The sequence below is a fragment of the Lissotriton helveticus genome, chromosome 11, assembly GCF_964261635.1.
Source record: "Lissotriton helveticus chromosome 11, aLisHel1.1, whole genome shotgun sequence".
NCBI classification, from domain to species: domain Eukaryota; kingdom Metazoa; phylum Chordata; class Amphibia; order Caudata; family Salamandridae; genus Lissotriton; species Lissotriton helveticus.
The window spans coordinates 986,454,480-986,477,580 of record NC_136072.1 but is presented as its reverse complement, the minus strand read 5'-3'; the positions used below and the strand labels follow the sequence as shown (position 1 = coordinate 986,477,580).

The window sequence follows — 23,101 nt, the reverse complement described above, 5'->3', positions numbered from 1 at the left end:
TTATTTTTATAAATAATTGCCACTCCTGGTCCTCTTCTCCCACTGCGACGATTTGCACAAATAATACTAAAACCTTCCGGGATCGCCAGGGTGATAGCGGGGTTAGTCTCCTCGTTCAGCCATGTTTCAGTTAGGAACCAAAAGTCCCCATTATTATCTGTAAGATATTGCTGAATATCGATAGAATGCTTGACCAATGACCTACAGTTTATAAGGGCACCCTTAATAGGTATAGTCAGGGTAGGGCCTCATGCAAGAGGCAAGAGGTCCTGAGGATTCATAAATGAGAAACCACAGTGTCCACAGGTTATATGCGTTCCTTGGGGAGTGGCGAGATCAGCCCGGCTATGAGAGCAGGCCACAGGGCGAAGGGCGAGGATTTCCCTCCGGGAGTAAGTGTGTCTGGTCTGGCTGGTGCAACGGACAGCATACCAGGCCCCGGCCGCGTTATGGTCGCGGACGGGCGCAGACAGGCTTCCCTTTGGATTCCCTTCGGCACGCCGTCGGCGCGCCCGCTGCGCGGTCGAGTGGATGGGACCATTTTATGCTGAGGAGGGCGGGGGAGATAAACAACTAGACCTCCACCCCAGCCTACCTCCAATATGGCCGCTGTGCTTCCCTCTTCAGCGCCTGAGGGGAAGGAGACCTCCAGTTAGGTGAGCGTCAAGTTTATAACATATTTATATATTTTTCTTATTTATTTTGTTTTTCAAATATTCTTTGTTGTTGATATTTTGTTTGTTTTTAGTTTTGAATTGACTGTAGTAGGAATAGTAATTTGTTTCCCTCCGCAATCTAACACTTTCCCTACTGTTACACTTACTGGAGTGGGAATAGTAAAATTCACACCTCCACTATCCAACACTTTCCATACTGTTGCACTCCTTGGAGTGGGAATAATAATTTTTACACCTCCGCTATCCAACACTTTCCCTACTGGTACACTGACTGGAGTGGGAATAGTAATTTTTACCTCTCTGCTATCCAACACTTTCCTTACTGTTGCATTGATTAGAGTGGGAATAGTCATTAATACCCCTCCGCTATCCAACACTTTCCCTACTGTTGCACTGTCTGAAATGGGAATAGTAATTTTTACCCCTCCCCTAACCAACACTTTCAGTACTGTTGCACTTATTGCAATGGGAATAGTAATTTGTATCCCTCAGCTATCCAACACTTTCCATACTGTTGCACTAATTGGAGTGGGAATAGTAGTTTTTACCCCTACGTTATCCATCACTTTCCCTACTGTTGCACTCACTGGAGTGGGAATAGAAATTTGTACCCCTTTGCTGTTCAATATTTTCCCTATTGTTGCATGCATTGGAGTGGGAATAGTAATTTCTACCCCTCCGCTATCCAACACTTTCCATACTGTTGCACTTATTGGAGTGGGAATAGTAATTGTTACCCTTCCGCTATCCACCACTTTCCCTACTGTTGCACAGACTGCAGTGGGAATAGTTATTTTTACGCCTCTGCAATCCAACACTTTCCCTACTGTTGCACTGACTGCAGTGGCAATAGAAAATGTTATACCTCCGCTATCCAACACTTTCACTACTGTTGCACTCACTGGAGTGGAAATAGTAATTTTTACCCCTCCGCTATCCAACACTTTACCTGCTGTTGCGTTGACTGGAGTGGGATATTTAAGTTGAAATATTTTTAAATAGTTTAATGTTTTGAATTATAATAGAATGATTTTTAACATACATTTTGGGGTCGATCCCGATTCGGGAAACAAATCCGTCCGACGATTCGAATTCGTAGCCGTTTCTGTACGAATTTTACAAATACGTCAGAATCGCGTAGTACAATCCGTAGTAAAAAAATACGTCCGAATCGTTGCGAACCGTACAAAAAGCAAGGAAAATCGTTACAATACGGACCCTGAAAGTGAACCGTACAAATCATAAACATGCCGTACGACCGGACAAATACGATCTGGACCGGAGAATGAGTACGAGATTCGTACGGTAAACATCGCGTATGAGCAATTCGTACGGAGAGCCACACAATCACATAGGGTACGGTTCGTACACCCCATGATCGTAGGGGTACGGTTCGTACACCCCATGATCGTAGGGGTACGGTTTGTACACCTACGATCATGGGGTGTACGAACCGTACACCTACGATCACAGGGTATACGAACCGTACCCCTACGATCATGGGGTGTACGGTTCGTACACCTACGATCATGGGGTGTACGAACGTACACCTACGATCATAGGGTGTACGAACCATACCGGGGATCCGTTTTGCACGCATTTCGAGTCGAATTCTGCTTTTCCGGATGTTTTGAGCTCTCGTAAAAAAAGAGTCATACAAAGTGTTGACTGGACGAATCGTACTTGCTGGGTCGGAAAATGATGCTTCGATCCGTACGGACATCGCGTACTGCGTGTTCTGAATGCGATTTGTCCGGATTATTGAGTCGTACGGGCTTTGATACGATTCGGACAGAGAAGTGCTTTGGGTACGCATCGTACTACATCGTACGTACGGGGACTTTCGAGGATACGATTCGTACGGGAAAAATGCTCCGTACGGCTATTTGTACGGGATTTTACCGAATCGAATCGGCCCCTTTATGTTATTGGTATATGTATATATATATTTATTTGTTCCATTTTATATATTTCAAAAATTATAAAATACATTTAAATGAATAGTTTATTAATTGTTTTACAGTAAATATATATAATAATTATTATATATGTGTGTTTAACTTTTTAAAGTTACGTTTATTTGTTAATTTTGTTCACATGTATACTAAATCTATTTATTTGTTTTAATTAAGTTTATTATTTAATATATTAATATTTATTGTAATTTTATATGCATATTAAAACAATATTTTTTTACATCTATGTTATGACATTGATATTTTTTTCTGATATGTTTGTACTTACCTTTATAAATATAGGACGTTGATATTTTTGACATCTATATTTGACTCAATATTGTGACATGGGGATGTTTTGGGTGTCGATGTTTTGTCAGTGAACCATGTCCAGATTTCCTAAGAGACTGCGAAAGAGCTGTAGTGGTGGCTTATGGAATGCGTTTAGGTCAGCGGCACACCCCTTTCCGTGCCTAACCTAGAGATAACAATGGTGACTGATGCATCACTTCTGGGTTAGGGAGGCCATCTGGAAGAGGTGGAGATCAGAGGCATCTGGTCTCCGACAGAGGCCTGCTCCACACCAGCCTCCTGGAGTTGTGATTCATCTGCCTGGCATTGAAAGCCTCTTGCCATCCATCAAAGGGAGACTGGTACAGAGGTAAAGGAACAACAAAACTGCCATTTGGTACTGCAATATGCAGGTGAGGATGAGGTCATAGGCCGTATGTCAGGAAGTGCTACACCTCTGGAAGTGGCTGGAAAACTAGGGGAATTTCCTACTGGCTGACCACCTGACAGTATCTTTCAATGCAAAGGCAGACAAACTCACCGGCTGATGTCTAGCAGATCACGGATGGCAGCTACACCCAGAGTTGCTGCAAGGTCTGTTACGTGAATGGGGAAAAAACTTGACTCGATTCTTCACCTCTGCCGAGAACATGCAATGTGAGCATTTTTGCGTGTTTGAGTACCAAAGATAGCTCTGTCTCCGAGAAGCATTCTGGCTAGAGAGGAGTTCAGGTCTCCTGTATGCCTTTACGCAGCTACCCCTCCTGCCCCGATTTCTGAAGAAGATTGGGAACAACCGGGCCCAAGTCATACTAGTGGCAGCATATTGGCCAGGGAGAGTCTTTTACCCAGAACTCATGGGCATGAACAACTGTCCTCTGACCAGGCTGCTGCTTCCGTTGGGCCTTCTGTTGCAGCAGCACCACAGGGTTCTGCACCCGGGCCTATGCAATCTTCATCTCTATGCTTGGAGATTGAGCGGCAGCGCTTGACTTTATTCAACCTCCATTCCAAAGTAGCTAATGTGATTCTAGCAGCCAGGCATCCTGCTGTTGAAACAAGTCTCTAGTTTAGTGCGGTACTCTGCATGTTGACCCACTTCAAGCCAAGCTGAAGTGTTGCTCTTTGTGTTGTCTTTCACCCAGCAACGACTTGCATTGGACAAAGTTGAAAGTTATTTGTTGACTTTTTCTTCTTTTTTTGCGGCTGCCATACATGCCCTCTTTAAGTTAAATGACCTCTGGTGATGTGTTTTTTGAAACGACTGCAACATTTATTTCTGCCTACATCCTTCATCATGCCCCAAACGTTACTAATGTGTACACCATTTGAACCACTGCACAGCTGACAATTTTTCTTGCTGCATAACATCGGAGAGGTATGTGAGTAAACTGTAAGTCATCTTTGTCAACCCCGGGTATACAACATTCTTCCCAGGCAAGTGTTGAGGGCCGAGCTTTTGTTCTCCCGAAAGTGTTAACTAATTTTGATGTTGGCCAAAACATCACAGTCCCAGCATTTTTCAATCATTGGCTCGATCCCAAAAAAGACGTTAGCTTCTATATTGATTGTACTAGGGGACATCAATCATGTTGATGATCATCTGTTTGTTGGATTTGCTGGAGTGAAGAAGGGCAGAGCAGTGCAGAAAATGACAACTTCTGGCTGGATCATTCCCTGCATCAAAACCTGCTATTCACTGGCTAAGAAGCAGCCCCTAAAAAGCTTTCTGGTTCCTTCTACCAGTGCTAAAGCTGCTACCACTGTTTTGGCACACGGAGTGGCTGCTCTGGACATTTGCTAGGCTGCTACGTGGGCATCCCTCCACACGTTCACTAAGCATTACCTTCTGGACAGCCAGATCCGACGGAAAGGGCATTTTTCCCGCTCAGTCCTGCAAGACTTTGGTTTCAGCAAGTTCCCAGTTTCACAACTTGGGAGGTACTGTTTTCGTATCCATTCAAAAGGTGAGGAATTTGCGGTTAGTGGTATCCATCGGAAGAACAAGTTGCTTACCTTTGGTAGAGCTGTTTCTGTTGGATATACTATCCGCAGATTCCTCACCGACCCTTCCACTTCTCCATTGTGTGAACTGGACACTTTTCCTTCTAAAAAGGTCTGAAGTCTAGAGATCTGCACACTGGTCAGGACCAATCAGCTATTGAGATCTCCATCCTTGACACAGACAGCCTTTACAGCAGTTAATATCACCGTACTTGTGTGGCACTTATGTGCCACACAATGCCATCGACTGGCATTCATGGCTACTTATTGAAGCATTCTGGATGCAGTGTGACGCCTGGGACAAATACAAAATATGAGGATTCTGCAGTTAGGGTATCCACAGAGAGAGAAAGGTAATTAACTTGTTCTTCACAGATTTGTGTGACACAGAATCTTTGCAGGCTTTTTCAGTGATTTGTTTAGTTAAAAATATAGTGTGAGTTTTATAACAGCAAGCAATACTTTGGACAGGATTGTGCATTAAAGAAGTTGTGAGGGATGTTGACCTATCTCACACATTTCACCTGTCTAACAGTTTACTTTTCTGTCATGAATCATCCACTAAGAGTTCTTCTACAGTTTGTTTCATGGATAAGATGTTGTACGCAAGTGCTTTGTTGGTAAATGTTTTTTTAATGTTTAGTATCATGCCTCGAACACAAACATCCCAAACAGCACTTCCAGTGCATTGGTGAGAACTCAACCATTCGACATATAGAGTTATGTATTGTCTTTGTGCATAATATTAAACTAATAATGATTAAACAGAAATGCAAATTTTTCACCCTTCCTGTTTGCCCTGGAAATGACAAATACCTAATGATCTAAATGTATAGGTGAAGCATGCCGTACCTGTTTCAGAGATCCCGGGGTCCATACCAGTTTGTAAACCATGTATAAAGGAATGCAGATAAAAGATGAAGCTCCTATCAGGAATCCTACGTAGATAGTCCAGTCTGGGTATTGATAGTCAAACAGCATAAGAGGTGGCTGATCCAGAAGGGAACTGACAATTATAAACTGCAAAACATAATAAAGAGTAGGTGCTGTAAGAATACATTCCACTACGACAAGAATAATCGTTAAAATCAAAATAAAGAGTAGTTGCTGTAGTAGGGGTCTAATGTAAGAGAATCGCGCAATTGTAGATTTAGCAATTCAGCACCGTTGAATAGTGACATATAACTCAGGTTTTGGATGTTCCTAATGGCTCAGCCAAAAGAAAGACCTCGGTTGCAGGCTATATAAGTTCTGTTCAGTGGCTTTTGCCTGCCCTATGAATCAGCACGGAGTAGGTAGGTCAAACATGTCAGAGAGTGGGGCAGGGCTGCTAAGAAATAGCAGATGGCAATTGAGTGATGTGTGAAATGAAAAAGTGGAGGGCTTGGAAGAAGAACTGGCAGTGTATAGCAGACTGCTAGGCCAGTGGGTGGGCAGTGTGGAGACGAAAAGCTGGATTTAGAATAGAGCAGGGCACAGAGCCATGGTGGGATGGGGAGAATAAGCTCCGGAACGGAGGAATCATAATTGAGTCTTTTAGTGGAGTGGGGTGAAGAGTAGGATAGGGTAGCCGATCAGAACATGGCGTGGTAGGAAATTGGGGTGACAAAGAAAGTGGGTAATGTAGGAATGTTCAAACAGAGAGCAGGACGGCGAGTCTAATGAAGACAAAGGTTGACAGGGTGTAGGTAGCAGTGGTGCTGGAAGGAGGCAGGATAGGACCATGATCAAATGGATAGAAAGCGAGGGCAGATACTAAGAATGAAGCAAGGAAGATGAGTGATGGGATAGAGGCTTATAGCTTTATTGTCCACTGCTAGAGGGCAATAAAACTTTAAATGCTATTTAAACTTCGACCCAGGCCCATAATGTGTGAGTGGGGAATTTTCTATTTCAATGCAAAAGTGGTCAATCACTTCCACTTTGCTGCTTAGCACTTAGATAGGAATATTTAAATAAATAGATTGCTCATTGTTAGATCTGGGGGTCTCTAGTTGGCAATGGTGTTCACATTTGTCTAAATAGGGACCCTTACTTCTAAGTCAGGACAAGGGGATTACACTCCTTAATAACTCCTGCTCACCCCCTTGGTAGCTTGGCACGAGCAGACAGGCTTATCTCAGAGGCAGTGTGTTAAGCATTTGTGAATATACACAGTAATACAATGAAGACACTACAGATGGACACAACACAGGTTTTATAAAAATAAGTATTCTTTATATAGACTTAAACACAAGACCACAAATGACAAAAATCCACAATACTACACTCAAGATTACTTAAAAGATGATTAAAGTCTCTTAGTTCAAGTTGTTGGTAAATGCAACAAAGTTCTCAACAAAGTACCTGGATGCGTAACGCAAAGTGAACAAAAGGCTCGCAAAAGGGGAGATGCATCGGTTCCATGACCCGGGGGAACGGTTGAGATCTTCCTCAATGCTTGCGCAGATTAGGGGACTCGTCGTGAGCCTTACCGGTGTGGAGGTGATGCGACGATTTTCGGACTGCGGGCCCGTTGCGGTGCGCAAGATAGCGCCTTGATGCGATGATCCGGGTGCGATGCGAGAAGATGGCGCCCTTGATGCGGCGATGCGATGACGATGTGATGACGCCCTGGCAGCCTTGCGACGACTCTGTAATTTGGAGCCGCGACAGGCCCTGTCACACGCTTCTCCGGCGATGTGATGGCGGCTCTCACGATGGCGTTACGCTTCTCCGGTGATGCAACAGCAGGCAGCTTCAATGAACACACGCTTCCAGGGAGATGCGACGAAGACTCGCTTTTCGGGCGTTGCGATGATTTCAGCTGCGGCGGCGACACGATTCTTCTCGATACGTCGCGCTTCCAGCTCCCAGCGGCACGCAAGTGACTGGAGTCAGAATTCCCAGCAAGGAAATTCAGGAGGGAGCTGGAGGTGAAGTCTTTTGTCCCTGAGACTTCAGCAGGAGGCAAGCACAGTTCAAGCCCTTGGAGAATATTCTGTAGATGAAAGTCCTTACAAAGTTCCTTCTTCTTTCCCTTGGCAATGAAGCAACCCCTGCAGGCCAACCCAGCAAACAGCACACTGGCAGAGGGGCAGGTCAACTTCTGCAGCTTCCTTGGTTCTTCTCCTTGGCAGAAAGGTTTCATGTTCCAGAAGTGATCTAATTTCTTGGGATCAGGGTCCCAATATTTATACCCCAAAATCCTTTGTTCTTTGAAGGCAGAGAGGCCTCTGCCTAGTCCAAACCAGTTCCTGAGCACTTTGTTTACATAACTCTCCTCCTCCTTTCACTGTACGGGGCAGAGACATCAGCCGCCCCACAGGAGGTGGAGCCAGCACAGGGGATGGAAGATACAGCTCTGGAGCACTCTATTGACATGATTCCTCCTATCCTTTCACAGTGCAGGGCAGAGACATCAGACAAGCCACAGGAGGTGGAGCCAGCATTGTAGAGGGAAGGCCCAGCCCTATTCAGGTCCCAGGTGCAACTCCTCCCTCCCATCTAGATGCAGATCTCTCTATTCACCACTGGGCTGCCCCAGCCTGTCTCCTGGAATCCCCCAGCCCTGTCACTCACAAACCCAGACAAGGAATACACAACCCAGCAGAGGCAGTCTCAAATGGTTAGGCAAGCAAATACCTGCTTTCTAAAAGTGGTATTTGCAAACACAGAATATGAAAATAAACTTTACTAAAAGATATATTTTATTATTCTGAGTTCAGGCATACTAAATTCGAATTTCTACCATGTTTCCCGAGTCAGTTAGGATTATAAGAATGTAATAATCTAACTGTCCATTCTAACCTATGGACAACAGGTAGCCTTCAATAGTGAAAAACGAAAATGGCTGTAATTCACTATTAGAACGTGCTACACACATCAGAGCATGTCCTATCTTATACTTACAATGCACCCTGCCTTTGGGCCTACCATAAGGGTGTCTAATATGAAGCGAAGCGAAGGTTTAGGGACTGGCAAGTGGGTGCACTTGGCCAAGTCGACATGGCAGTGCTAGACTGCACACAGGCCTTGCAATGGCAGGCCTGAGACACACTTTACAAGCTGCTTCTGTGGGTGGCACAACCAGTGCTGCAAGCCCACCAGCAGCATTTGATTTACAAGCCCTTGGCACACATGGGGCACTATACCAGGGGCTGACAGATAAATCAAATAACCCAATCATGAAATAACCAAGTAGTATATTAATTTACCATAGGGATCACTTGCACTGTGGCACTGATTAGCAGTGGCACAGTGCCCAAAGCATAAATCCAGCAAAAACATATCAAAACACAGGAGGCAATCCGTCAAAATGGAAGGGAGACTCACGCCAATGATGCCAGGTCTAACACGTGTCCTCTCCAGCTGAAATGTGGGGAGAACTACCCTTCCCCTTGGGAGTTCTCTTCACTAAGGCAAAAAAATCTGGACAGACCATCAGCGTTGGCGTGTTCTGTAGCAGCGGTAAGAAAAACAATGGAGGTCCAGAACCTATTTCTTTCTGTTAACCAACTCAATCAGTGAATATTCAAACATTCATAAATTCATGGGCGTTCCTTGTATTCGCACCAAAACATAAATAAACTCAGTTATTTAAGCTAAACAAAACAAATATATCACTACAGCACCAATATTCCAACAGATGAGAGGAAAAACTCATTTTATTTCCTTATCTCTCACCATGAAATTGTTCTTATTTACAAGTTACACAATGTATTGCAATAAAAGGTTGCCCAGTAGGAGCGTGCACAAAAAGAGGTGATTGAAGAAAAGTGCAGTGAATCAAAGAAAAAGAAGAAATTCAAAGAAATACACAAAATATTTACACTAATTTCGATAATTATGGTATTTTACAATTTCCATAACATTGTCACCTGGCCCATACACAGATAAACAATAACTAATCTCTAAGTTATGTCAACACAGCAGTCATGTCAATTGTGTGCACTTTTTGACTAAATGCTGGGTCCAAGGTGAATCTAATATCGTCTTGACATAGCTATTGAAAGCAATGAGATGATGAACTCAGTTGGAACTCTATGGGGTGCACTTCTTTTATCCAGGACGTACTCCATGCATTGCAACGCCGCCTGCTGCGGAATATTAGTATACAACGAACAGATGTCCAGAGTAGCTAACAGACATTTGTTGCAATCGTATGGACGTCCCTCAATTAGCTGTATAGTATGCATAGTATCCCTAATATACGTGGGTGTAGAAATTGCGATAGGTTTTAAAAACACATCCACATATTTCCCTAATGGTTCCAACAAGGACCCACACCCTGAAATGATGGGCCTTCCAGGGGGGGGTCTCCATGTTCTTGTGAACTTTTGGGAGGGTATAGAGGGTCGGTAACCGCGGATCCTTTTTATTAAGGAATTGATGTTCAGATTTAGTGATTATCCCTTCTTTCAATGCTTTATCTGTCAATTTAGCAATAGCCACACTTATCTCCTTGGTCGGATCTCGATTAAGGAGAGTATAATTTCCTTCTACCGCTAGTTGGGACAAAATTTCAGCTTTGTAGTTGTCAAGGCTCTGAACCACTATCGCCCCGGCCTTATCGGCGGGCTTAATAACGATGTCTTTGTTATTCTTTAAGGAGTCCAGAGCAGTCTTCTCCTGTCGACTTATGTTGTAAGCGACATATCGACGTTTAGTAACCTCTTTTTCTATATCCCGTGAGACCACTTGCTCATACGCCATAATTTTGTGATCCATCAGATGTGTCGGCGGGCTGAACTTAGAGGGTGGTCTTAATCCACTGCCCGAAAAAACAGGATTATGAGGTACTTTCAGAAAATAATGCTTTAGACGAATTTTTCTGAAAAATTGTTGTAATTCAATTTTTAAATTGAATTTATCAGGTGTCGAGGTCGGAACAAATGATAGGCCTTTGGTTAAAACATCCTGTTCAGCCGGTGACAGCTGATAATCGGATATGTTTATGATAGGATTCTCTGGTTTGTGCTTCACCACCTGTAGTGTTGGCGTCTCGTCTGGATCTCGCCATGGGTGTCTGGTTGGTAGCGTATCTGCTTCTTCCCTCTCCCCGTACCTCTGTTCCAAGTTGTAGAACGGCCCCCCCTGGGTCTGCCCCAGGGGCGTCCTCTCCCGGGTGGACCCCACCATTGGTCCTCGCCCAAAAAAGGTTGTTGTTCTGGATAATTTTGGGCCGTGGTATTAGAACTGACTCCGGCACTAGTGCTAGGACGCTCTGAGTTGCTGTCTGAACCACTGCCAAATGAGGAACCAGAGAAGGTGTTATACCTCTTGTATCCCCCTCTGCCTCTACTTGACAGCCCTCCCCGTTGGTCTCTTAGGTAATATCCCTCCTGTAAATAGGGATAAGTGTTTTTTTTGTCATAAACTTTGATGTCTTTCGCTACTTTTTCCAATTTAGTACTTTGGGTGTATATATCAAATTCCCTAATCGTTTTCTCCAGCCTTTCTAAAGCCTCCTTAGCATTCACAAGGGCCTTATCATCAATAATCTCCTTTCTTAAATCTGCTATTTCTCTGGTGAGTCTTTCTACCTCATCCACTGCAGTCTCAATGCCCAACACCATCCAATGTCTTGAACATGTGTTGGACACGAAACTGAAATTTTCCTTAAATTTTGGGTTCTCCAGAAAAATAGCTGGCTCGTTCCGCACCTGTAATCCAACAGGAATCACATTCGAGCGGAGATATTTTGCCAGAGTGTGACCATGCAATCGCGTGCAAATTAACTTTTTTTCAAGTCTTTCAAGCTTGGATATCTTTCCATTCATTTCAGGGTGTGGGTCCTTGTTGGAACCATTAGGGAAATATGTGGATGTGTTTTTAAAACCTATCGCAATTTCTACACCCACGTATATTAGGGATACTATGCATACTATACAGCTAATTGAGGGACGTCCATACGATTGCAACAAATGTCTGTTAGCTACTCTGGACATCTGTTCGTTGTATACTAATATTCCGCAGCAGGCGGCGTTGCAATGCATGGAGTACGTCCTGGATAAAAGAAGTGCACCCCATAGAGTTCCAACTGAGTTCATCATCTCATTGCTTTCAATAGCTATGTCAAGACGATATTAGATTCACCTTGGACCCAGCATTTAGTCAAAAAGTGCACACAATTGACATGACTGCTGTGTTGACATAACTTAGAGATTAGTTATTGTTTATCTGTGTATGGGCCAGGTGACAATGTTATGGAAATTGTAAAATACCATAATTATCGAAATTAGTGTAAATATTTTGTGTATTTCTTTGAATTTCTTCTTTTTCTTTGATTCACTGCACTTTTCCTCAATCACCTCTTTTTGTGCACGCTCCTACTGGGCTACCTTTTATTGCAATACATTGTGTAACTTGTAAATAAGAACAATTTCATGGTGAGAGATAAGGAAATAAAATGAGTTTTTCCTCTCATCTGTTGGAATATTGGTGCTGTAGTGATATATTTGTTTTGTTTAGCTTAAATAACTGAGTTTATTTATGTTTTGGTGCGAATACAAGGAACGCCCATGAATTTATGAATGTTTGAATATTCACTGATTGAGTTGGTTAACAGAAAGAAATAGGTTCTGGACCATTGTTTTTCTTACCGCAGTATACCCAGGTCCGTATCCTTTTGGGTTACCCCATTTTCATTAATGGCTACCTTAGTGCAGCTTGTCTGCGAGGGTTGTATTTGTTATATATTTGTTGTTTAAGAATTGATAATTCGTGTATATGGTTGTTTGTCCTGTGTCTTTTAATTGTATGTAACAGACTATGTCAGACAAAGAGACTTTGTCATATAGCGAGGACTATATCGATAAACTCTTAACGGAGGAAGGAGGTGGGACATTCACTAATAGTAATACTATCACTAGTGACCTGTCATTGAATGGAAAGATATCCAAGCTTGAAAGACTTGAAAAAAAGTTAATTTGCACGCGATTGCATGGTCACACTCTGGCAAAATATCTCTGCTCGAATGTGATTCCTGTTGGATTACAGGTGCGGAACGAGCCAGCTATTTTTCTGGAGAACCCAAAATTTAAGGAAAATTTCAGTTTCGTGTCCAACACATGTTCAAGACATTGGATGGTGTTGGGCATTGAGACTGCAGTGGATGAGGTAGAAAGACTCACCAGAGAAATAGCAGAATTAAGAAAGGAGATTATTGATGATAAGGCCCTTGTGAATGCTAAGGAGGCTTTAGAAAGGCTGGAGAAAACGATTAGGGAATTTGATATATACACCCAAAGTACTAAATTGGAAAAAGTAGCGAAAGACATCAAAGTTTATGACAAAAAAAACACTTATCCCTATTTACAGGAGGGATATTACCTAAGAGACCAACGGGGAGGGCTGTCAAGTAGAGGCAGAGGGGGATACAAGAGGTATAACACCTTCTCTGGTTCCTCATTTGGCAGTGGTTCAGACAGCGACTCAGAGCGTCCTAGCACTAGTGCCGGAGTCAGTTCTAATACCACGGCCCAAAATTATCCAGAACAACAACCTTTTTTGGGCGAGGACCAATGGTGGGGTCCACCCGGGAGAGGACGCCCCTGGGGCAGACCCAGGGGGGGCCGTTCTACAACTTGGAACAGAGGTACGGGGAGAGGGAAGAAGCAGATACGCTACCAACCAGACACCCATGGCGAGATCCAGACGAGACGCCAACACTACAGGTGGTGAAGCACAAACCAGAGAATCCTATCATAAACATATCCGATTATCAGCTGTCACCGGCTGAACAGGATGTTTTAACCAAAGGCCTATCATTTGTTCCGACCAAGACACCTGATAAATTCAATTTAAAAATTGAATTACAACAATTTTTCAGAAAAATTCGTCTAAAGCATTATTTTCTGAAAGTACCTCATAATCCTGTTTTTTCGGGCAGTGGATTAAGACCACCCTCTAAGTTCAGCCCGCCGACACATCTGATGGATCACAAAATTATGGCGTATGAGCAAGTGGTCTCACGGGATATAGAAAAAGAGGTTACTAAACGTCGATATGTCGCTTACAACATAAGTCGACAGGAGAAGACTGCTCTGGACTCCTTAAAGAATAACAAAGACATCGTTATTAAGCCCGCCGATAAGGCCGGGGCGATAGTGGTTCAGAGCCTTGACAACTACAAAGCTGAAATTTTGTCCCAACTAGCGGTAGAAGGAAATTATACTCTCCTTAATCGAGATCCGACCAAGGAGATAAGTGTGGCTATTGCTAAATTGACAGATAAAGCATTGAAAGAAGGGATAATCTCTAAATCTGAACATCAATTCCTTAATAAAAAGGATCCGCGGTTACCGACCCTCTATACCCTCCCAAAAGTTCACAAGAACATGGAGACCCCCCCTGGAAGGCCCATCATTTCAGGGTGTGGGTCCTTGTTGGAACCATTAGGGAAATATGTGGATGTGTTTTTAAAACCTATCGCAATTTCTACACCCACGTATATTAGGGATACTATGCATACTATACAGCTAATTGAGGGACGTCCATACGATTGCAACAAATGTCTGTTAGCTACTCTGGACATCTGTTCGTTGTATACTAATATTCCGCAGCAGGCGGCGTTGCAATGCATGGAGTACGTCCTGGATAAAAGAAGTGCACCCCATAGAGTTCCAACTGAGTTCATCATCTCATTGCTTTCAATAGCTATGTCAAGACGATATTAGATTCACCTTGGACCCAGCATTTAGTCAAAAAGTGCACGCAATTGACATGACTGCTGTGTTGACATAACTTAGAGATTAGTTATTGTTTATCTGTGTATGGGCCAGGTGACAATGTTATGGAAATTGTAAAATACCATAATTATCGAAATTAGTGTAAATATTTTGTGTATTTCTTTGAATTTCTTCTTTTTCTTTGATTCACTGCACTTTTCTTCAATCACCTCTTTTTGTGCACGCTCCTACTGGGCAACCTTTTATTGCAATACATTGTGTAACTTGTAAATAAGAACAATTTCATGGTGAGAGATAAGGAAATAAAATGAGTTTTTCCTCTCATCTGTTGGAATATTGGTGCTGTAGTGATATATTTGTTTTGTTTAGCTTAAATAACTGAGTTTATTTATGTTTTGGTGCGAATACAAGGAACGCCCATGAATTTATGAATGTTTGAATATTCACTGATTGAGTTGGTTAACAGAAAGAAATAGGTTCTGGACCATTGTTTTTCTTACCGCAGTATACCCAGGTCCGTATCCTTTTGGGTTACCCCATTTTCATTAATGTGTTCTGTAGCAGGGCAGTGTTCCACCGTAAAGTCCATACCCTGTAGGGAGATGGATCACCTCAACAACTTTGGGTTCTCAGCCCTCATCTGCATCAGCCATCGGAGGGGCCTGTGGTTGGTCTGAACCAGGAAGTGAGTCCCAAACAAGCATGGTCTCAACTTCTTCAGTGCCCAAACCACAGCAAATGCCTCACGCTCAATTGCACTCCACCTCTGTTCCCGTGGAAGAAACCTCCTACTGATGAAGGATACAGGTTGGTCTAGGCCCTCTTCATTAATCTGTGATAGAACAATCCCACACCATGCTATGAAGTGTCTGTCTGTACAATGAATTCTTTTGAGAAGTTGGGTGCCTGAAGCGCGGGTGCTGTGCACATGGCAGTCTTCAGGGCATTAGAAGCCTTCTGACAGGTGTCAGTCCAGTTCCCTTTCTTGGGCTGCTTCCTGAAAGTCAGCTCAGTCAAGGGTGCAACAATGTTGCCATACCCCTTGACAAACCTCCTGTAGTACTCCGTGAATCTTAAAAAGGCTCTCACCTGTGTCGGAGTCTTTGGGGGTTGCCATGTCAGGATGGTATCAATCTTGGGTTGTAGGGGCGCCACCTGGCCTCTTCCTACCTGGTGAACCAAGTACACAACGGAATCCTGCCGATCTGGCACTTACTGGCTTTGATCGTGAGGCCTGCCTTTCGCAGTGCCATCAACACTTCCCAGAAGTGCTGTAAGTGTTCTTCCCAATTGGCGCTGAACACTGCAATGTCATCCAGGTAGGCGGCACTGAAATCCTCCAATCCAGCCAACACCTGGTTGACCAACCTCTGAAAGGTGGCGGGTGCATTCTTCATCCCGAAGGGCATAACCCGGAATTGGTAGTGCCCATCTGGCGTGGAGAATGCTGACCTCTCCTTAGCCCCATCAGTCATGGCGATCTGCCAGTACCCAGACATCAAATCATACGTACTAAGGTACCGTGCAGCCCCTAACCGATCAATGAGCTCATCAGCTCTGGGGAGGGGGTGTGCATCAGTCCTGGTGACTGAATTGAGCCATCTGTAGTCCACACAGTACCGGAGTTCGGGTGTGGCACCCGGCGAGGCAGCCTTTGGGACCAAGACCACTGGGCTGGCCCAAGGACTGTTTGAGGACTCAATGACCCCTAAAGCAAACATCTTGGAGATTTCCTCCTTAATGTTAGCTCTAACCTTGTCAGTCACTCCGTAAGCCTTGTGCTTGACAGGAGGACTGTCGCCAGTGTCCACATCATGGACGTACCACTCTGTGACACCAGGAACCAAGGAAAATAGATCAGAGAATTGCCCCAACAGCTGGTGACAATCTTGCTGCTGATCAGGGGTCAGTGTGGCAGAGAGGCCGAAGCCATCCACTGACCCATCTTGCTCTGTTGCAGACAGGAGGTCAGGAAGAGGCTCAGTCTCCTCCTCCATTCCATCATCTGTCGCTAGGAGCATGCCTACTTCGGACCTTTCTAAGTGGGGCTTCAGGCGGTTCACATGCAGGACCTGCAACGGGTTCCTGGGAGACTGCAAGTTCACCAGATAAGTGACATCAGTCTTGTGCTCCACCACCTCATATGGACCGGTCCACGTGTCCTGGAGCGCACAAGGCTCCACAGGGGCCATGACCAAACTTTCTGTTCTGGCTGAAGCTCCTGTCTGGCTTCCAGATTTGCCTGAGCAAGATCTCTGAAATACCCGGTCTGGTTCCTGAAGGCCAGCATGTAGCTATATACATCCTGGGGAGGTTTCCTGGGAGATTGCTCCCAGCCTTCCTTGACCAAACTCAAAGGTCCTCTTACCGGGTGACCATACAAAAGCTCAAGGGGGCTGAACCCTAGAGGCTTTTGTGGCACCTCACGGTAGGCAAACAGAAGGCATGGCAAGAGGACGTCACACTTATGCCTCATTGGTTCCTCGAGACCCATGATCATGCCTTTGAGGGTCCGGTTAAATCTTTCAACCAGCCCATTTCCTTGTGGGTGGTAAGGAGTGGTGAACTTGTAGGTAACACCACACTCCTTTCACATAGACTTCATATAATTAGAAATGTAGTTTATACCTCGGTCAGACACAACCTCTCTGGGGAACCCCACACGGGAGAAGATCCCCATCAGTGCACGTCCCACCACGGGGGCCGTCACTGTCCTGAGTGGAATGGGTTCCGGGTACCGGGTAGCATGTTCCACCAAGACCACGATAAACCTGTTGCCCTTGGCTGTCTTGGGGTCCAGTGGCGCCACATTGTCAATCCCCACCCTTTAAAGAGGGTACTGACTACAGGGAAAGGTTGGGTAGGGGCCTTGTGCCTCCTTCCACTTTTCCCACTTGCCTGGCAAGTTTGACAGGTCCTACAATGAGTATCTGAACTCTTCCGCATCTGGGGCCAATAAAAGTGGGAGAAAAGCCTTTCAAAGGTCTTGTTCTGCCCCAGATGACCAGCTAAAGGAACATCATGAGCCAACCCCACTGGGAAGGCTCTGAAGCGCTGGGGTACCACCAGCACACGGGCTGACCCAGGCTCAGCAACCTTAGGCTCGCTATATAGGAGACCATTCTCCCAGTAGATCCAATGTGATCCAGACTGGTCACCTGCTGTCTGGTTTGTGGCCTGTTGCCTCATACCTACAAGAGAAGGGCACTTCTGCTGCTCTTCGCAAAATTCTTCCCTGGAGGGACCCCCTTATTGCTGCCAATGGGTCAGCTCAGGAAGGTTCCCCAGTTCAGAAACTTGCTTGCTCCCCTGTAGGTTCCAGGGCATTCCCCTAAAGGTCTGCCTCCTCCTGGACCGTGTGAACAATGGGGGCTGGTTTCCCGCGCCCCCTACCTCTTCTCTTTAAGGCAGGTCCCTGGGCCATACTTTCAGGCTCCAGGGTCTCTTGAACACCCTTAGCTGCCATAGACCGAGTGGTCACACATGCCCACTCAGGCAGATCCAACATTTCTAAATGCGCCTTCCTCTCCACCTTAACCCAAGGGGAGCTTTCTAAATCATTGCCTAACAGACAATCAACAGGCATGGCTGGCCTCACAGCTACTTGAAGAGTACCAGAGACCTCCGCCCCCACTCAAAGGGAACTTGAGCCACCTTGCAATGGCTCTCTGTGTTGTCAACGGCAACAATTGGGAAGAATGCATGAGGGATTACCTGCTCTTCAGAGACCAAGTGACACTTGACAGCTGTCACACTTGCTCCTGTGTCTCTGAGAGCCTCCACTCTATGGCCATTGATGGTCACCCACTGACTGTATTTTTTAGTGTTAGCAGGCTGCTGAGTGTTAGGGACCATCTCAAAGTCTCCTAATGAGGCAAGGGACATATCTGCGGGACCCCACCCACCTTGGGCACCCATCTCCTCCCCACCCAGGGCTACACTGGCCATCTGACGGGGTGGTGCACGGGGTTTGCACATACTGTCCTTTCTGAGGACACGGGGGATCATACCAACGGTGTCCCACCTGCTTACACTGAAAGCAGGTAAGGGGCCCCCTCTGAACAGGTTTACCTGTCGGGAGTACTGACTTCTTTTCAGGGGAGGCTGGGACCCTAACCCTGGTTCCCTTGGGAATTACTTTGGGGACCTTTTTGAAACTCCCTCTGTTTACCCTTGTCCCCCCACTCTTCTGCTGGGGACCCTGCCCACCTTTGGCGGAGTCTCCCACAAGACCCTTGTGGACCCTGGTACTGACCCAGCGGCCTCTTGAGCAAGCTTTCTAGGGTTAGTCAACTTGCTATCAATAAGGTGCTGGCGTAGCTCTGGATAACAATTAGCAGACAAGTGCTCCCTAGCAATCAAATCATAGAGCGCTTGAAAATTATCAACATTGCTACCCCTCACCCAACCATCCATAGCTCTGCAAAAGAAAGACACATATTCTACCCAAGTGGTTCTCTCCAGTTTCTTACAGTTCCTGAACCTCTGTCTATAGAGCTCTGGAGTTAACCCATACCTTGTCATCAGTGCTTGCTTCATGTGGGCATACGACATCCTATGAGTACTGGGCAAGTCTAACAAAGTATCCCTACCTTCAGTTAAAAAGCGGCCCCACAACCCCGCTCCCTAATCCTTCTCAGGGACCCGGTGGGCCAACATTTCTATCTCATAGGCTGCAAACCACTGCCCAATATCTTCACCTTTGTGAAAATCTTTGATGACATCCTTGGGAATATGTACCCTGCCTTCTGAAGGCACAGATGGTGAGATGCCACCAGAGGAATTGATCTCTAAGCCCTTGGCCTTGATCTCTAACTCCCTCAACATTCTCTCATACTCCATTCTCATTCTCTCCCTTTCCAAGGACAACCTATTATTCTCTGTTTCCCTCTGACTCTCCGTTTTAAGCTTATTCAACTCCAGCTTCAGTGCCCTATTTCTCTCCCTATCTTCCAGTTGTCTGGGGGACAGGTCTTTGGAAGAGATGCTGCTGCCAGGTGGGGACGGTCCCCCACCCCTGGCCAGAAATTCTGGCCAATCAATTTGCCCATCTGCATTCCCAAAAGGCTCCACTACAAGATCAGGGACATTTCTAGCTTCTACCCTGGCCCTCAGCGCCTTTTGGTAGTCTTCCTTTTTAGAAATGTCTGGTGTAGCAACTTTCAATTTCCTGCAGAAATACTTGAGCTGTTTCACAGTGTAGGTTTCCAACCTCTCTTCCTCAAAAGCAAGATCCATAGATGCAATAGATGCTGGTTTACTCATGGTAATACAAATTGGGAGTTTTTAGGAAAAACTAACAGTCCAAGAAAAAAGGATTCTAAAAAAAAGTATGTGGTCCTGTTTGGTTTGCACACACTAGTAGTGTACACCAATCACAGTATATGAAACACAAATGCAAAGTCCAAATCCTCACCGCTGACCACCAATGTTAGATCTGGGGGTCTCTAGTTAGCAAAGGTATTCACCTTTGTCCAAATAGGGACCCTTACTTCTAAGTTAGGATAAGGGGATTACACTCCTAAATAACCCCTGCTCACCCCCTTGGTAGCTTGGCATGCGCAGACGGGCTTGTCTCAGAGGCAGTGTGTTAAGCATTTGTGAATATACATAGTAATACAGTAAAGACACTACAGATGGACACAACACAGGTTTTATAAAAAATAAATATTCTTTATATAGACTTAAGCACAGGACCACAAACGACAAAAATACACAATATTACCCTTAAGATTACTTAAAAGATGATTAAAGTCTCTTAGTTCAAGTTGATGGTAAATGCGACAAGGTTTTCAACAAAGTACCTGGATGTGTAACGCAAAATGAACAAAAGGCTCGCAAAAGGGGAGATGCGTCGGTTCCGTGAACCGGGGGAATGCTTGCTTCCTTCCTCAATGCTTGTGCAGAGTAGGGGACTCGTCGTGAGCCTTACTGGTGCAGAGGTGATGCGTTGATTCTCGGCCTGCGGGCCCGTTGCGGTGCGCAAGATGGCGCCTTGATGCGATGCGATGATCCGGTTGCGATGCGAGAAGATGGCGCCCTTGATGCGGCGATGCGATCACAATGCGATGACGCCCTGGCAGCCTTGCGATGACTCTGTACTTTGGAGCCGCGACAGGCCCTGCGACACCCTTCTCCGGCGATGCGATGGCGACTCTCACCATGGTTCATGCTTTTCCGGTGATGCAACAGCAGGCAGCTTCGATGAACACACGCTTCCGGGGAGATGCGACGAAGACTCGCTTCTCCGGCGTTGCGATGATTTCAGCTGCGGTGGCGACACGCTTCTTCACGATGCGTCGTGCTTCCAGCTCCCAGCGGCACGCAAGTGACTGGAGTCAGAATTCCCAGCAAAGAAATTCAGGAGGGAACTGGAGGTGAAGTCTTTTGTCCCTGAGACTTTAGCAGGAGGCAAGCACAGTTCAAGTCCTTGGAGAATATTCTGTAGATGAAAGTCCTTACAAAGTTCCTTCTTCTTTCCCTTGGCAATGAAGCAACCCCTGCAGGCCAACCCAGCAAACAGCACATTGGCAGAGGGGCAGTTCAACTCCTGCAGCTTCCTTGGTTCTTCTCCTTGGCAGAAAGGTTTCATGTTCCAGAAGTGATCTAATTTCTTGGGATCAGGGTCCCAATATTTATACCCCAAAATCCTTTGTTCTTTGAAGGCAGAGAGGCCTCTGCCTAGTCCAAACCAGTTCCTGACCACTTTGTTTACATGACTCTCCTCTTCCTTTCACTGTGCAGGGCAGAGACATCAGCCGCCCCACATGTGGTTGAGCCAGCACAGGGGAGGGAAGATACAGCTCTGCAGCACTCTGTTGACAGGAATCCTCCTCTCCGTTCACAGTGCAGGGCAGAGACATCAGACAAGCCACAGGAGGTGTAGCCAGCATTGTAGAGGGAAGGCCCAGCCCTATTCAGGTCCCAGGTGCAACTCCTCCCTCCCATCTAGATGCAGATCTCTCTATTCACCACTGGGCTGCCCCAGCCTGTCTCCTGGAATCCCCAGCCCTGTCACTCACAAACCCAGCCAAGGAATACACAACCCAGCAGAGGCACGCTCAAATGGTTAGGCAAGCAAATACCTGCTTTCTAAAAGTGGTATTTGCAAACACAGAATATGAAAATAAACTTTACTAAAATATGTATTTTATTATTCTGAGTTCAAGCATACTAAATTTGAATTTCTACCATGTTCCCTGAGTCAGTTAGGATTATAAGAATGTAATAATCTAACTGCCCATTCTAACCTATGGAGAACAGGTAGCCTTCAATAGTGAAAACGAAAATGGCTGTAATTCACTATTAGAACATGCTACACACATCAGAGCATGTCCTACCTTATACTTACAATGCACCCTGCCCTTGGGCCTACCATAGGGGTGTGTAATATGAAGCAGACAGAAGGTTTAGGGACTGGAAAGCGGGTGCACTTGGCCAAGTCGACATGGTAGTGCTAGACTGCACACAGGCCTTGCAATGGCAGGCCTGAGACACATTTACAAGCTGCTTCTGTGGGTGGCACAACCAGTCCTGCAAGCCCACCAGCAGCATTTGATTTACAAGCCCTGGGCACACATGGTGCACTATACCAGGGGCTGACAGATAAATCAATTAACCCAATCATGGAATAACGAATTAGTACATTAATTTAACACAGGGAGCACTTGCACTGTGGCACTTATTAGCAGAGGCACAGTGCCCAGAGCATAAATCCAGCAAAAACATATCAAAACAGAGGAGGCAATCCATCAAAATGGAAGGTTTCTCACGCCAATGATGCCAGGTCTATCTATCAGGCACAGTGGTGTTGGTGTTAACTTTAGACTCACCGGAAATCACGTAATCGGTGGTTTAAAGTTATCGTGTACTTTGGTAAATGGCATGGAATGTTGATTTCACCTTTGTAAAGGAATGAATGACAAGGTTAAGACAGTGGAGGGGTCTTGTTACAGTGGTTTTTAAAGCCAGTTTGTACTTTGATCAATGGCTTGGAGTGTTGATTTTACCTTCATATAGCAATGCACTACAAGGTTTAGAGTGTGGAGAGGTTTAACAATGGACGGGACCCACGGGATGTAGGAAGGTGCTGGTAGATGTTTATGGTTTATATATATATATATATGCTGATGATTTCGGATGTAATCTCATTATTTCAGAGACCCCTGAAGAAGGGACTACTTTGTCCCGAAATGCATTGGGCAGCACACGGAGGAGAGGGAGTCACAGGGGCGGCTCTAGGCTCATGGCGGCCCTGGGCAGGGAGCGTAGGTAGGGGGCCTGAGGCTGCCGAATCCCTGCCAGGGGCCGCCACACAAATATGTATCTAAGGATATATATAGGCGTGGCGGCCCCTGGGGTTTGGGGGCCCTGTGCAGGTGCACAGCTTGCACATGCCTCAGGCAGGCCCTGGGAGTCATCTCGAAGTGGATTTTGTTCATCATCAAAATATTTTGTATTTTAGTTGCTGTCCAGCAAAAAAATAGTTTCAGAACTTTTTGTT

General features: G+C 45.4%; 1 protein-coding gene across 1 annotated transcript in view; it reads right to left on the bottom strand.

The window, feature by feature from the left end:
* The window catches only part of LOC144790925 (sodium-dependent serotonin transporter-like), a 697,068-nt gene that overhangs the window by 8,153 nt on the left and 665,814 nt on the right, over positions 1-23,101 (bottom strand). Inside the window, exon 12 of the mRNA XM_078665560.1 lies at positions 5,780-5,947. Within this exon, the coding sequence (XP_078521686.1) occupies positions 5,780-5,947 (168 nt within the window). The remainder of the gene's footprint in view (positions 1-5,779; positions 5,948-23,101) is intronic.